This window comes from Rhineura floridana, chromosome 22, assembly GCF_030035675.1.
Source record: "Rhineura floridana isolate rRhiFlo1 chromosome 22, rRhiFlo1.hap2, whole genome shotgun sequence".
Lineage (NCBI taxonomy): Eukaryota > Metazoa > Chordata > Lepidosauria > Squamata > Rhineuridae > Rhineura > Rhineura floridana.
The window spans coordinates 2,923,743-2,939,796 of NC_084501.1; the positions used below are offsets into that span (position 1 = coordinate 2,923,743).

At 45.0% G+C, this 16,054-nt stretch overlaps 1 protein-coding gene across 2 annotated transcripts in view; it reads left to right on the forward strand.

Moving 5' to 3' along the window:
* The window catches only part of PIAS3 (protein inhibitor of activated STAT 3), a 73,785-nt gene that overhangs the window by 21,120 nt on the left and 36,611 nt on the right, over window positions 1–16,054 (forward strand). For both annotated transcript variants that reach the window (XM_061606895.1, XM_061606894.1), the window contains exons 2-6: window positions 2,026–2,491; window positions 7,175–7,259; window positions 9,412–9,462; window positions 10,383–10,473; window positions 12,011–12,145. In XM_061606895.1, the coding sequence (XP_061462879.1) occupies window positions 2,029–2,491; window positions 7,175–7,259; window positions 9,412–9,462; window positions 10,383–10,473; window positions 12,011–12,145 (825 nt within the window). In that variant the 5' untranslated portion in view covers window positions 2,026–2,028. The remainder of the gene's footprint in view (window positions 1–2,025; window positions 2,492–7,174; window positions 7,260–9,411; window positions 9,463–10,382; window positions 10,474–12,010; window positions 12,146–16,054) is intronic.

Sequence of the window (16,054 nt, forward strand, 5' to 3'; positions counted from 1 at the left end):
TAGCCCGTTTGCACTGGCTTCCAATATGCTTCCGGGCCAGATTCAAAGTGTTGGTACTTACCTATAAAGCCTTATACGGCGCGGGACCACGATATCTGTCGGAACGCCTCTCCCGATATGCACCGGCCCGTACACTACGGTCTACTACGAAGGCCCTCCTCCGGGTTCCGACTCATAGGGAAGCCCGGAGAGTGGTGACAAGATCTAGGGCCTTCTCAGTGGTGGCCCCCGAACTATGGAATGGTCTCCCCGAGGAGGTGCGCCTGGCACCGACACTATCATCTTTTCGGCGCCAGGTTAAAACCTTTCTCTTCTCTGAGGCATTTTAATTCCTGTTAATTGTAAATTATTATATTTTGATTTTAGACTGTACAGTTTTGTGTACAGTTTTGTGTTATTTTTATTGTATTTTTAATGTTCACCGCCCAGAGAGCTGTTGCTAGTCGGGCGGTATATAAGCTTAAATTAATTAATTAATATAGTTGCTTCCTCAATGCTAAAACAAGATCAGCACAGCACATGTCTTGTTTCTGTTATTTGGGCTGATTGCAGGTGTTACCAAATGTTACCAAATTCTTCCAAGCTCTACAGGAAGTGGATTGGACTGTGAAAGACCAACCCAAATTGTGTTGGCATTTTGACAAATTTGTAGGGCAGTACAATATCTCAGACAGGAGGTCAGGTCTCCTGCTCCCCTGGTGCATTCACTATAGCTGCCCAATTTCTCTGCTTTTTAAAGTTTGATAGAAATATCTGTTGCCTGTAGGTATGTTTCTGAGTCTGAACTTTTATTGTGAACTTCGTGGGATTCAGGAAAAGGAAAGCTTGCATGGTTTGAAAATAGCTAACCCTTCTCTCAAAGCTTTCATGTGCTAGTTTGTTCCTTGATTATGTTGGTGGGTGTTTTTTTTTTAAATGCATCAGTATATTTCACTTGATGCAGATGGCGAAATATGAAGTCAAGGGAGTCAAGAAGATGTTTTGTGCAAAGGACTTGGCACCCCATTTCAGGAGCAAGATGCTTGGCAGACGCCTAGACTGAGCCCGTTGACCAAATACCTGCAGATGTTCTGCATTTGGCAGCATCTGGAAGTGTTTTCCCAGCAAAGTCCCGGGAGTGTTGCTTGTTTGGTTATCCAGTGGAACGCAGCACTGCTATAGTTGCTAACATGACTACATTTTAATCTTAGATCCGAGAGATCTGAAGCACTGTGAATTAGTCGTGTAACTATTATTTGAAACCCCTGCTTTAAAAAGTATTTTACTTTCCAATCTGAAAGAGGAAAATACTTCTTAAGTGGCTTTCTTCCCCAATTTCTCCACACACATTTCTGTTTTTTTCCGTTCCAGACTTGACTGTGTGGTGGTGGGGAACCTAACTCTTCCCTGCCACGCGTTTGCATCTCTAGGCCTACCTTTGTGCCCTAAACAGACCCACAAGTTGTCTTCCTTGTGTCTTAAGAGTGCCACAGCCCACACATATTCTGTTTTCTGTTTCACCCTCCCTCCACCAACAACTGGAAATCCTGTTTGGCCCTGCTTTGGCTTCTGAGATGTCATCCACAGACTTGCAAACCTTTTGGTGCAATCTTGAGCACTAGAAACTCACCATAGTGCATGAACTGATTGCCAGTCAACTTCATTAAGCAGCCCTTGAGTTTCTAGTTATTATGGGAGAGTGAAGAAGATTCTCAATACCAGGTGTAACTCCAGAAGCCTCTGCTATGTCTGCCTTTAGTTGCCCCCCTCCCCGCATTTAAAATCCCCAAAGTCTTTGCTTATAGGGAAATCATTTCATCCTCATGATTGTGGGAGTGGTGTGCAGATTCAGTTCTGCGTTGGTGGTTGTGTATGTGGAATCAGGGTTGGGAGTTCATCCTGTGTTAATTGTCCTGAGCTTGTGCCTCTGGTCCCAGACGCTTTAATGCCAGGGGATGCTAGCACTCTTGGCCTTGGGATTTTGGGCTGCATCTCCAAAGCCATAAGTTTCTCAAAGAGTTTGTTCCTGTCCTTTTTCCCTTCTAGCACATGGTTATGAGCTTTAGAGTGTCGGAGCTCCAGGTGCTTTTGGGTTTTGCGGGCAGAAACAAGAGCGGACGGAAGCATGAGTTACTCACCAAGGCCTTGCAGTTGCTGAAGTCTGGCTGCAGTCCAGCGGTTCAGATGAAAATCAAGGAGTTGTACCGGCGACGGTTCCCCCGGAAGATCCTCACCCCTTCGGACTTATCCATGCTGCACCTCCCAGCGGGGCAGCTGCCCTCGGCCACGGCGCTGACCCAGGGTGCCATGTGCCACTTGCCCTATGATAATGGATCGGTGGCCTCTGCTGTGCCAGCTGGCCTGTTGCCTCCGGTGCCTATGTTGGGACCCAAACACGAGACAGATGTTCCCCATTTGTCGCCACCCATCCACCCGGTCCATCCAGATGTCAAAATGAGGCGCTTGCCCTTTTACGATGTTTATGATGAGCTCATCAAACCCACCACCTTGGGTAAGTTCTCTCAGCTGTTCTCCTTGTTTGCTCTTTCCTTCCTGCAGACTCTAGGCAGAAAGGTCGGCTTCACAGGGATAGGAAGGAAGAGTCTTGCAAACTCAGAAGTTTGCTACCTTTGTCTGCCAAAACATTATTGGCTCCTGCCAGGGGAAGAAAATCTCACAATGAGAAACCAATACGTCAGAACTGACAAATCAGTTGTTTGCAATTGGCCAACAAACCAGAATCGGTAAGCTTTACATTACAGAATCGGTAAAGGTTTACATTAACTATGGTTTGGCGTGATGTCTGACACATATAGGGGAAGGGCCATAGCTCAGTGGTAGAGCAGCTGCTTTGTATATGCAAGGGCCCAGGTCCAATCCCTAATATCTCTAGGTAGGGCTGGGAATAGGCCCCGTGTGAAACCCCAGAGAGAGCCGCTGCCAGACAGTGTGGATAGGACTGGGCTAGACGGGCCAATGGCTTGGATCAGAATAAGGCAGCTTTCTATGTTCCTCAGTCTTAATTATGCTGTTGCTCTGCCTCCAGAGACTTTATACTGTGAACATTGGAGTGAACCTACTAACCTGAGTGCTGAGAGGACAGAAACTGAAAACAGACAAACAGCTCTAAACCCTGGATTGCCTGTTGGTCATTAGAAAGCTCAAAATATGGGTAGGGTGCTAAACCATGGTTAATGCAAACCGTGGTTCATTGTGATGTCGAACCTGAATCACTGAAATCGGGGCAGATTAAGCCGTTTTTCAGTGATTTGGCTTTTCTCGCATCCAGTATTTGTTAAAAATTAAACTCTTTTGAGAATTTAACAAAGCAGAAAAAACAAAGCATTTGCTCTGTGCGTGTGTGTGCGGCTGAGGAGATTGTGTAGGAACCGCTGCCAAAGATTTGCAAGTATTGGCTTGATTGTCAGTGCCCAAAGTAATTTGAAATCATCCTCATCACCTGTGGCACCTGAAGGACGGACAGATTTGTCATGGCAGTAGGGTTTGTGGATTGAATTCCACTTCATCAGATACCTAAGAAAAATAATAACAGAGTGCCAAAACCCAGCTGCATTATTTGGTGTCATAAATAAACTAGTTTATTTTTTGCATTAGTTTACTACCATTAGAACAGTTGGGAGCGGCATGTGAACACTCATGTGATGTGTAAGCTCCTTGGGGCAAGGGCCAGCCTGATCATGTGCCATCGACAGGGCTGTGTAGCATATAGGAACGTGCTGGACAATTCATCTTTCCAAGTCTTCGTTGTGAGTGTTTCATGGATCACCGTTGTGTTTCTCCCTGCAAACGGTCCAGTTTTTGGTGTGTGCCTTGTTTGTTTTTAAAAACAAGCTGTTTTAGGGAAGACAAATGGAGACAAGGTCACCTCTTTTCTGCCCCACCTTCTGAAAAGTTGATAATGAATAAGAAAGGAATCAGGCTGTTGTTCTGTGGCGTGTGTGCGTTGCGGCTTAAACTAAATGCGAACGGGTGTGGGTTGGAGTCCTTGTCCTGAGGTGCTACAGGAATGTTTAGCTGACAATTTACTGTGTCAGTTTTAGAGGATGCTGCTGCGAAAGACACCTGCAGGGCCTGGGAGGTGGTGGAGGAATGCTTCTCTCCCTCAGAGCTCACATTCTTCAGATTCTTGCACTGAGCGGGAGAGAGTCCTGTCTCTTGCCGTGGCATGGCATGAGAGTCCAAGGCAGGAGTTCATCTACACCAGGGGCTGTGCATTCTGTATTTAAAGGAAATAAAATTCTGTGACCTGTATCAGTTGTGCAAGTTGCATGATACATTCTGTCTTTCCCGACTATGTTGTATGATTTCTTGTTTTGCAGTTGTGGGGAGGAGCAAGGAACTGTGTAGGGTATTGAGGTCCAGCCCCAAACTGATGGGCAGCTGATTCAGCTATGCCTCATGCTTCTGAGATTTCTACAGCTGTTTTCCACACGTATCTGAGTTCATCCTTCCAGCCATGAGGACTAGAAACTGACATTTTTTAAAAGTTCAAACAAAACAACAACAACCGTGATTCTCAGGAATAGAAGTTTAATTGTGCTGCCAGCCTTCTGCACTTTTGCGGAATCATGCCATAAGAACGTATGATGCCTAAACAGGGCTGCTGAGACGCCACAATTAAGAACATAAGAATCATCCTGCCAGATCAGACCAAAGGTCTTGAGTCAGCCTTTGCCAACCTGGTGCCTTCCAGATATTTTGGACCAACTCCCATCAGGTTGGCAAAGGCTGCTGTCCTTAATCCAGAATACTGTTTCCATCAGAGGCCAACCAGATGTCTCTGGGAAGCTTTCAAGTAGGGCAGGAAGGTAACAGAGTAAAAGTTTCCCCTGTTGATTTTCCGGTGTCTCTAATAAGATCTTGGGTAGCAGAGCAGGACAAGCCACTGCCTGAGACCTTGGAGTGTCACTGTAGAAAGTATTGGGCTAGCCCAACCTTTGCCAACCTGGTGATACCCTCCAGACATTATGGACTACAGCTCTCATCAGCCCTGGCAAGCACAGCCGTGTTGGCTGGGGCTGTTGGGAGTTGTAGTCCAAAATGTCTGGAGGTCATCACCAGGTTGGCAAAGGCTAGGCTAGAGGAACAAATGGTCTAACCTGGCATAAGGCATATTTCAGTGTTATGACTGGAAACACAGAATTGAGCATTTGTCTTTCAAAGTGGCTGTTGTACACACACAAATCTTGATTTTTTTTAATGTGTGCCATGTAGAATATATGTGCCCCAGCCTACATTTGGAAGCATCGGAAGCTCTCTCCTGCCAGATCAAACTATTTCCCCATCTACCTTGGTGTTGTCTGCTCTGACTGGCAGGCAGCAGCTCTCCGAGGCATTCCCCGTCACTTGCTACATGATCCCCCCCTTTTTAACTTGAGGTGCCAGGGATCAGGGCCTTTTGCATGTGAGCACAGGGTCCGACACTGAGTTATTCCTTCCCTCTCAATTTGTAGTGCACACTGATGACTTGGAAAACTGTGAAAGAGGAAGATTCCACCAACTGCTGGGCGGCTGTCCCAGTACTGAGTGGCACCTGCAATTTGGAGGTTCTGACTGAGGTTTCATCTCTACCTCCGTGCAGGTTTATACCGTTGCTGCTTCATCTGAAGAGTCTCATGTTCTGTGTTGTTTTCTGGCCTTACTTCCTTGGCATCAGATTGGGTGCAACTGGTTCGCCTTCGTTGTCGTTTTATCCATTTTTCTGGGGCCTGTCGTGGTTTTTCCTTGATAATCTTTGGCCGGGTTGGTCACTGGGTTGATCGTCTTCAAACTGCAGGTGGGAGCTCACACAACTGATTACCTCCCCTGCAAAACATGACTGCCTGCAAGCAGCAAATTAGCTGGTCAAGTCAAAGACTAGGCTAAAACCACTTTCACTGATAATACTAATCTTTCATGTGCAGGGAATATTAAAAAATGGGGAGGAGCATTTTATTACGTGGAGGAACCCCACCTGTAGGTTTAAGCAGTACAGCCCAGACACGGGGTGACCACCTCAATGGGGACTAGGCTTTGGTTTGATAATGGCTGTCAAGGGGGAGCCAATATGGCAACTGCAGTGGATAGAGTGTCAAGGAGTCTTGGGTTCAGATCCCACACTCAGCCCTGAAGCACTTTAGAGTACCCTTGGACCAGTCACTCTTAGACCACTCTACCTCACACGGTTGTTGTGAGTGTAACCCACATATCCTGCCATGAGAAGAGCACCCTACAAACGTGATGGTAAAGTACGTTATCATTTGATTAGAGTTCATGCATTTCAGGGCATTTATGTGGTTTTGAATTCATATGAACGCTCTTCTTCTTACTACATTGGCTCTGTTTTGTAACATGGGTTGAAAAATCTAAGAGCCTAAAACACTTTGGAATATTCCACAGTTTTTTCTCCCACTGCTTAGAATGTGAAGGCCCAGCTAGATGTTACACTAAGTCTGTGTCTGCTATGCTTCTAGCTTCTCCTCCATAACATGTTGTAAACATTGCCCATCACCTTTTCTTTTTAAAATAATAAGTATTATTATTTTCAAATATTATGGTGTCTTTTTTCCAAACATACATTAACGAAAGAAAAAAAGAGAAAAAAACAAACTTCATATTATTGATTGTTATAACTCTGCAAGATTTAACACACAAATGCCCCCATTGTCTTGACCTGCGAGCGACAGCCAGAAAGGCAGCCCAAGAGCGGGGAAATGCAGATCGTGAGGAAGTGGGCAAGTCCCATGGGTTGTAGCCAACTAAGTTCTACTCAAGAGGAGACCCATTGAAATCAATAAACCTCAGTTAGTCATGTCTATTAACTTCAGTGGATCTACTCCGAGTGGGACTGGCATTGAATACCACCGCATGAGTTCAGGGATGAGGAACCTGATGCTTCCAGAAGTTGCTCAACCACATCATCGCCATCCCTGACCACTGGCCATGCTGGCCAGTGCTCTAGTTTCCCCATCCCTGCACTGGACATCCTGGAGCCAGAAATGAGCATGTGGAAGCCATTTCCCTTCTACCTATAACAGAGAGGGTGACTAGAGGGCCCAGCTCTTTTCTTTCTTCTTCCCTCTGTTTGCTTGCTTGACTCCTTTGCGTTAGCAGAAGTTGTTTTTTGGCCTCCCCTGTGGTTAGCCTATGAGGTCTGTCTGATTGCTGCTTGGCCTCTGGCCTTCTCTCTTTGCAGCTTCTGTGAACAGCCAGAGGTTTGAGGAGGCTCACTTCACCTTTGCCCTGACCCCTCAGCAGGTTCAGCAGATCCTCGCCTCTCGGTAAGGGGCATTTTATTTCCTGTTTAGGATTGGCCACACTTTTAAGATACATATACATACATACTTCAAGCAATGGCTGAGTGCAGACATTACATGAAACCTCTGTCAAGGATGCTCAACTGGCGTGATGTGGGAGGCAAACAACCATGGTTTATGATTGCCTGACAAACTGGAATCGGAAGCTATGGTTTGAGGTGCATCTGCAAACCCATGGTTTGCGCTAAGCAGTCATAAATTTAAGCTACAAAGTAGACAGTAACTAACTTTGGTTTTGTGCAATGTCTGAATTGACATACCAAAGTTACAGCCCTTGCTTTGCTTTCAGAGGCCCAAGTTACATTGAGACAGAAGTGCTGGGAAGACAGAAAATGTAATCGGATAAGCAGCTGGCAACCCTCGTTTGGCTTCAGTTTTAAACTATGAGTAATACAAACTATGGTGTGGTATCTGAACGGAGCCAGTGACATCAGGGTGACATCCAAAGTAAAGCAATACTACAACCAGGATAAGTTTGTTTTATTCAAGTATTACATACTGCTTTTAATTAGAAAAGACCGCAAAGGAAAAACAAAAAGTACAGTATGTAAAACATGAAAAGAAATAACATAGGATCCCGATCCCTCTGCCCTTCCACTCACTCAATACCCAGACAAATTCCCCTTCTACTAAGACACCCCATACCTCCATCAACCTGCAAACGCTTACCCATGCAAAGACACCCGTACTCTCAACAGTCACCAATCTCAACAATCCCCTAGGTACAAATGCACGACAACACTGGCGTCTTGATACTATGAGGCTGACGCTAAATTTAATCTAGGATCCCTCCCACCCCAATAAAAACCCTACACCATTCACCCAAGCACCCATTCTCCCTGGTTGAGACGCCGATCTCTCCTGTGGTCATTGGCTGCCAGTTCCCAGCTCCCACAGAAGTTGGCTCTATGGTTGTTGTACTGATTAAATGCTGCTAATTGACCGCCTACTGATATTCAATGAAGCCTGGAATGCCATTTGTGCTGGAGGCAGCTTCCCTGGTGTCACTTGTTAGCATGGGAAGAAGTGACAGCTGCTTGTGGTGGAGTCCTGCAGCAGTCAGGGGCAAATATAGCAGTGTAGCAAAGCTTCCTCTCCGCTGGCTACTTGGTGTAGTTGCAGACAACTCCACATCGTGGCAAAATTATACACCTGGGCCAAGGGCCAGCCGTGACGCCATCTTGATTGCTGGGGAAACCACAGGACTCCCCCATGGCTGATGCTGCTTGAAGGATTGGCCTGCTCTCTGTTTATTTTTATTTTGTATCTCTCCGCTGACCCTCCGTGGCGCAGAGTGGTAAGCGGCGGTAACGCAGCCGAAGCTCTGCTCATGGCCGGAGTTCGATTCCAACGGAAGGAGGAAGTCGAATCTCCGGTAAAAGGGGTCGAGGTCCACTCAGCCTTCCATCCATCCGTGGTCGGTAAAATGAGTACCCGGCATATGCTGGGGGGTAAAGAATGGCCGGGGACGGAACTGGCAATCCCACCCCATATATACAGTCGGCCTAGAAAACGTCGCAAGACGTCACCATAAGAGTCGGAAACGACTCGCACTATAAGTGCGGGGACACCTTTACGCTGACTCTGATGCTCCAATATAAAAGCATAAGAACATAAGAAGAGCCTGCTGGATCAGGCCAAAGGGGCCCCATCTAGTCCAACATCCTGTTCTTGCAAAGGCCAACCAGTTGCCCATGAGAAGCCCCCAAGCAGGACCTGAGTGCAAGAGCACTCTCCCCTCCTGCAGTTTCCAGCAACTCATATTTGGAAGCATGCTGCCCAAGAGAAGGCTCTCCTGTCCTCACACAGGTCAAAAATGCTCCCCATGTCCCTCACAGCAGCTGCCCTTATCAGCAGCATTCTGCAGCTGACTCTCTCCTGTTGTTAGAATGTTTACAAACAGTCTCTGATGTCACAGAAGCCCGGCCAGTGAGGGAGGAGGAAGGGCGGGATATAAAATTTAAATAAATATTATTTATCTGTGCTTTTTTTAAAAAAAACTGGCTGAAAAATAAGTTACAGTCTGTTATGTATTGTATTATAAAGATAGCGTTTCCAAGTAGCTTAGCTGTGCTGGCAAATTTCAGCATTTCTCTCCTTCCCCTCCTTTTTCCAGAGATATCTTACCTGGTGCCAAATGTGATTACACTGTGCAGGTACAACTAAGGTAAGCAGAGCCTGATATTTTCCCATGCTTTACAAAAGAGAAACAGACACACGTACAGAACTAGCTGTGTTCAGGGACTCACTCTCAGGGTGTATGGAGCAGTCCTGGCTCGTTCTTGGCTAAGTCCATTGCTGCACTCAGGAAAAGTGCAACTTGTGAAACTCTGTGATTGCAGGAGCATTTTTCCTGCCATTGGGAATCGCTGCTGGCACGTATCTCTTCCACTAGTTCTTGTGTGACGTTTCTTCTTGGGGTGGGGGTGCACCTGAGGACAGTTGGAAGTGCCTGATCAGAGGCAAAATAGTATGAACTGGGTTAATCATTACAGTTAAATAATATCTAAATTCTATAAAGTACAAGCAAGTTTATAGTCCTTATGTTTCCAGGCCCACTCCTACCTCCCCCCCAAAAGATGCTCAGAATGTCTTGTCAGCATCTCCCAGAACAAAAGTGGGGCATATGCAGGTGGAGTATTTTCACAGTATGTGTGAAGGATGCGGAGTGTGACTGACTAGAGTAACAGCTCTCAGCTTTCATTTGCCCCAGTCCGGTCCTCTCTTCTTCCCTTTCCAGTACCTCCACAAAGTCCCCGTCAACGGCACACCTCTTTGATGCTGTCCCTCCCATCCAGCTCACCCAACAGCAGCTACACCAATCAGCAACATTCTGTGACTCAACGCTTCCCTTCCCCATTTGTGACACCGCTTACAAATGAGCAGAATTTGGGGTTTCCTTTTCACAGGATAGCTCAGAAGCCACTCCCTAGCATGTCCTGCTGTGTAGGCTCCCATTTACCCGTCTCTCTTCGTAAGGGATTTGACTTGGGAAATACGCCCTCCTCTCTAGGATAGTTCTGATGACCATTTTTGCATTTGGTGTCTTCCCCTCATCCTTCGGATTTCTCCTTTTTGCCTCTGCAGGTTTTGTTTGTGTGAAACCAGCTGTCCACAAGAGGACTATTTTCCACCCAATTTATTTGTCAAAATCAATGGAAAGCTCTGCCCTCTTCCGGTGAGTAAGCCCCTACCACCCATCCCTTGGTGAAATGGCTCTGTCGGGTCCCTCACTCAGTGGGAAAGTGTATGCTTTGCCTGCAGAAAGCCCTAATTTTGGTCCCTGGCATCTCCATGTTGTATTTTTAAAAGACAGATCAGGTAGCAAATGATGGGCCGGACCTCCGTTTGACACCCTCGAGCAGCGGTTCCCAAACTTTCTTTATTACTGACCGCTTGAAAACCATTGCGGATGGTCTTGGTGGATCACTTAATTGTTTTTATCACGCATTGTAGCCGTTGTAATGCTCTGTGCTGGATGCGGTGTGATGTTTAATTCTACTTTTATGGCTTTTTTCTTGTACCGTATTTTATTACAATTTGCATTCCATAGAATTCCTGTTGCAATGCAGTAAAATACAATGTAAGAAATAAGAGATGCAGTAAAAATACAATTAAAAACCAGTATGAATGTTCAGTGCAGACACACCACGGACCGCCAGAATGACGCTCACTGGAGGAGATGCATAGTTCTGGGCTAAGTGCACCAAGGGCTTGACTTCACATGCAGCAGCTTCCTTCGTATGCTCAGTCTTAATCTTTACATTGGGAGTAGGGGGCCCTTTTTAAGTTAGAGGGGCACATGCCTTTGGGTGAAAGTGGTCAAGGGCTACTTATTTATTTATTTATTTGATTTATATCCACCCTTCCTCCCAGCAGGAGCCCAGAGCAGCAAACAGTACTGGGGGGATGGGTAGCACCAAAGCAAACATTGGGCGGGAAACCCTGATGTCCACCCTGCCAGTTCACACAAACGCCCCCCTTTCTCTCCTTCCTCTGTTTTCCGTTCTCTTTTTCTCTGAGCTTGGAATGCCACGCCAAAGGAGGAGGTGGTGGTTGTAAGTGGCCCCCGAGCTATGGATTGCACACCTGTGCCCCACAGAGTGCCATAATTAGATCTTTTCTTAGATACTGTTGCACACTTGAGCAGTCAAATAATTGTGATCAAATATTTTTCACTTAAAATGTATTAAAATGGTTTTTATGGTCAGTGTAGCTACAAATCAATTTGGTTAACTATTGTGGAATAGTGAAATTAACTTTTTTTTAAAAAATGGATTGTTATAATTTTAACAATGTTAGGCAAAGTTTCTATAAATGTGAACAATTTACTGAACATTTCTTTTCTTTGGGTGGTGGTGGTGGTTATTGAACACGCTGATGCCTGCTTGTGTTCCTGTCCCTTCCTGGAGATGCCTGCAGTTAGAGTGGGGGTGGGGGGGTGATGAGAGAGCTTTTGCTCTGCTTCTGTGGGACTGGGGGAAAAGCATCCCCCACTGCTGCCGTTCCTAACAAATGACACCATAATAAAATGGAAAAGGTAAGCTGCCTCCTGTTGGTTTCATGGGATTCTTGTCCACGTTTGACCTCGGTCACATGCCACCCTTACTCTTTTTATTTATTTAATTAATTTATTTACTCTTGGTTCCAAGTGTTGGCAGCCTTGATGAAGGGTCAATGGGCTTGACCTCCCATGTTCTCTTCTGCCTCTGCAGGGTTATCTTCCCCCCACAAAAAATGGCGCAGAGCCCAAACGACCAAGTCGACCCATCAACATCACCCCTTTGGTGCGGCTTTCAGCAACAGTCCCGAATACGATTGTCGTGAACTGGTCCTCTGAGTTTGGCAGGGTAAGAACAGCTCTAGTGGTATTGTTTGTTTGTTTTTTCTTGTTGTGTGAACAGAATTCTGCTTTTTCCCCATTCTACCAAGTCTCGTTTGGGTGTGGTTGTGTTCGTGCATCAGAGTTCCTAATGAGTTTTTTTAAGATCTTGGTCTCCTCTCTCCAAAGCCAGCATATGTGCCTTGCATTGTACCATGTTGTCCCCTTGTTATATTTTTAAAGCATAGCATTGTGTTTTTATATGTGTGTTGGCATTTTTATCCCTCTCTTCAGCCGGAAAAGGCTCCCAGAATGGCTTACAAATACAGTAGAACCTCGTTACAATGTAGGGTTTGTGGGATAAAGGGCGCACTCACATTATAGGGCTTCCATGTTATAATAAAAGCTGCGTTCTTTAAGCAGCATATTACTTGGGGGACATAGTCATACCTGTGGTATGTCTGAATCCGCAGTTCAGCAAGCTGTGTGATAGAAGGTTCTACTGTGTCATGGACTCACAGTAAAAAAAAAATTCACAAAAGTGAAAGGGTCTGGGAGGAAGAAGGAAAAAAGCAAACTGAGGCACTCAGTTACAGAGATCTTGCATGTATTTGTTTATTACATTTCTATCCCATCTTTCCTCCAAAGGTGGCATGTATGGTTCTTACCCTCTCCATTTTATTCTCACAACAAGCCTGTGAGGTAGGTTTGGCTGGCTGGTCCGCGGGTCACCCAGTGAAATTCATGTCTGCATGGGATTTGAACTCTGGTCTCCCAGAACTTAGTCCAGGGATGGACACCCCCCCATCCATTTGGAGCTGCTCATGTGTCAATCAGCTGACATCATAATTACTTGTTTTCCTTTGCCTGCGTGATCTGAAATCAAAGTGTTACGGGCAAAGTTGCAGGGCTTTGCATATGCCCACAATCAGTTGATTGTTTCTGCCTGCAAAGCCCTGCCCTAGCGATGTGAAGGCCTGGGGGAAAAAAAAACCTTTGCTGTTTTCTTTTTCCAGACCTTCACATCTCTGTCCTGTATTTTGCAACCACAGATGATCAGCTGATTGTCAGCGCTTACAAAGCCTGATGCCCTTGCAAGCAGTGCTGTGGTTGCTTGCACAGCCTCATACCTCCTCTGCTGCACTAGGGAGTTCCTGATGGGGAACTCTAGCACAGCAGATTCCAGTGCCTTTGCAAGTGCAGACAATCAGCTGATTGTCAGTGTTTTCAAAGCCCTGTTCCTCATGAGCCTCACCAAGGAGTTCTGGATTGGGAATGTTGGTGATCAGTAATAAACAAACAATAAACAATTGGTGCAGCCAATCCCAGTAGAGCTTGTTGAATGGTGCTGATGAGTCCCACTCATTGTCAGGATCTCACTTTTAGCTCCTGATTGTTTCTTTGGAGCCACACCCTTACCTTCCCCACACTTGATGTCACATATGATGTGCCATGTGTAGGGCAGGTGGGCATGGTTTGGGGGAAGGGGCCTCACGGGCCAAACTGGGAGCTGTGTTGGGCCTAATTAGGCCTGTGGGCTGAAGGCTTCTTACCCTTATCCTAGTTCCAACACTTCCTTATTTATGTTAAAGATTTATTCTGTTTTTATTCCGCCTTTTTTAGTTAAATGATTTCCACTGTAGATTGCAACAAATTTAAAGCAGTGCAGGTATAAAATGCAAAACATTAAGAAAACTGAATCAGCAGCAAAACAGCACCTGCATAATGACCATCATTATATACCATGAAAGCCTGAGGACACATGCGCATGAGCGAGGGAACAGTGCGTTAAATCCTTAGCTCCGCTAACCCGACTCCCGGTAAACACCTTTTGCATCACTTGGAGAATTGGTGAAAATAATATAACATATAGATTTTACATGGGATATGCTTTTGAATGTCTTGAATGCTAAAGACTATTAAATATCCACTGTTTTTAAGACAATCTTTGAGCGCTCAATGAAGAAGGCTAGGGACTGATGGTTCCAAAATGGCAGCAAGAACTGCCAGGGCAGCAAAAGAATATCAAATGCAAGTATCAGAAGCTGAAAATGACCCAGTCAAAACTCAAATTGCAGCACTTCAAATGAATTTACTGAGAAAATGGGATGAAGGTTTCAAGTCATTGGAAGAAAAGGACACATCATTAACAAATAGAATAGAGGAAATGGCCAAAACAGCAAGCGAAGATGGGAATCTAGCATGCGGATGTGCTTAAACATATTATTCACAGCCAGAGGGATCTGTTAAATCGTTTAGACGATCAGGAGAATCGGGGCTGTCACAGGAACCTTCTGGTCCATGGGATTAAAGAATGGACAAGCCACAAGAACATCATTCAATTTTTCATAGACTGGTGGAAAAATCTAGTCCCAGACTTGGACATCGCCAACTCAGACACAGAACGTGTTCATTGAAGCCTAGCCCCCTCCCTAGGAATAATGCTCCTCCTAGGGATATAGTGGTGGCATTTTATAACTTTGCTAAAAAAGAAGCACTCCTTAAAGCTTTACGTGAAAAAAGTCAAATAGAATACGATGGCTGCCCAATACTTTTTCTACAAGATCTGAGTGCAGAAACACTGTATTGCCTTCAAGTCGATTCCAACTTAGGTCGACTATATGAATAGGGTTTTCATGGTAAGCAGTATTCAGAGGGGGTTTACCATTGCCTTCCTCTGAGACTGAGAGGCAAGGTCACCCAGTGAGCTTTGTGGCTGTGTAGGGATTCGAACCCTGGTCTCCCAGGTCGTAGTCCAACATTCTAACCACTACACTACACTGGCTCTTGGCAGAAACACTGCACCGCTCTAAAACATTTTGTCCTGCTACAGACCTGCTACGAGAGGCAGGCATCAAACACCGATGGGGCTTCCCATTTGCGCTGATGGTTGAAACCGATGGAATTAAACATAGAGCGGTAAATAAGAGAGAAGTGGTGAGTCTACTGGCATTATTTAATATATCATCACCCTGGGACGATGATGAGCTTGACTCTGACGATGTAATCAACATGGTCCTGGTGGGAGAAGACTGGAAATCTTTCCCTCAAGCTCCAAACCGTAGAAAGTGTCCAAAAGGAGACATATCCTCCACCATCTCCAATCTTCAGAGATCCACAAGATCGACATCTGCAAGAAAGAAATAGCTGTTAACAATGGTAATACAACAGCATCGCTTCCCTAAAAAAGAGCTTTTGAAAGAAGACACAAACACGTGGATGAAACCCAGCAAGATTATTGGGTGCGTAAAGATGGAAGATGGAACCAATATGGATAATGGAAGAAGAGCGATTTGAAATTACTGGACTTAGTAGACTTGATGAGTTGGATTAATTGACATGTTTATCTAGAAAAAAAAATTGATGGACATATATCTCAAGGATTGGAAACTTCTCTTTGACTTTTTGTGGAAGAATAAAATGATATGATGTTAATGAGATTTGAAACCAATTAAGATAACCGCTGGAGGAAGGTGATTTTATAATCTATTAAGAGACAGGCTTGTTATATATTATAGATTTATAGCTGAACTATGACAAATCGGAAGTCAATATTTTTATATATTTTTTTCTTTTCTTGTGTTAGTTATTGATTTGTGTTTTTTCTTTTTGTATTGTTTTGGTTTTGAAAATTTAAATAAAAATTAATTGAAAAAAAATGAAAGAAGACACAAACACGTGGATGAAACCTAGTTTAACAGTTTTAAAAATTCATTTTGTTAACGTAAGTTTCTCAAGGTGCTATATTCTGATAACGTTCTGCATGTGTACTCTGGCACAAAAGGTATGGTTGTGTTAATCTCATTGGTGAAAACGTTGGCAGAGGCAAGGGATCCAAAACCCGGCCAAATAAAAGCAGGTCTGCCTCAGGCAATACCTGCAAGCAGAGTGTCACTCTCTGTCTTTATTTAGTTAGGCGCAGGGGTTGGATGCAAGG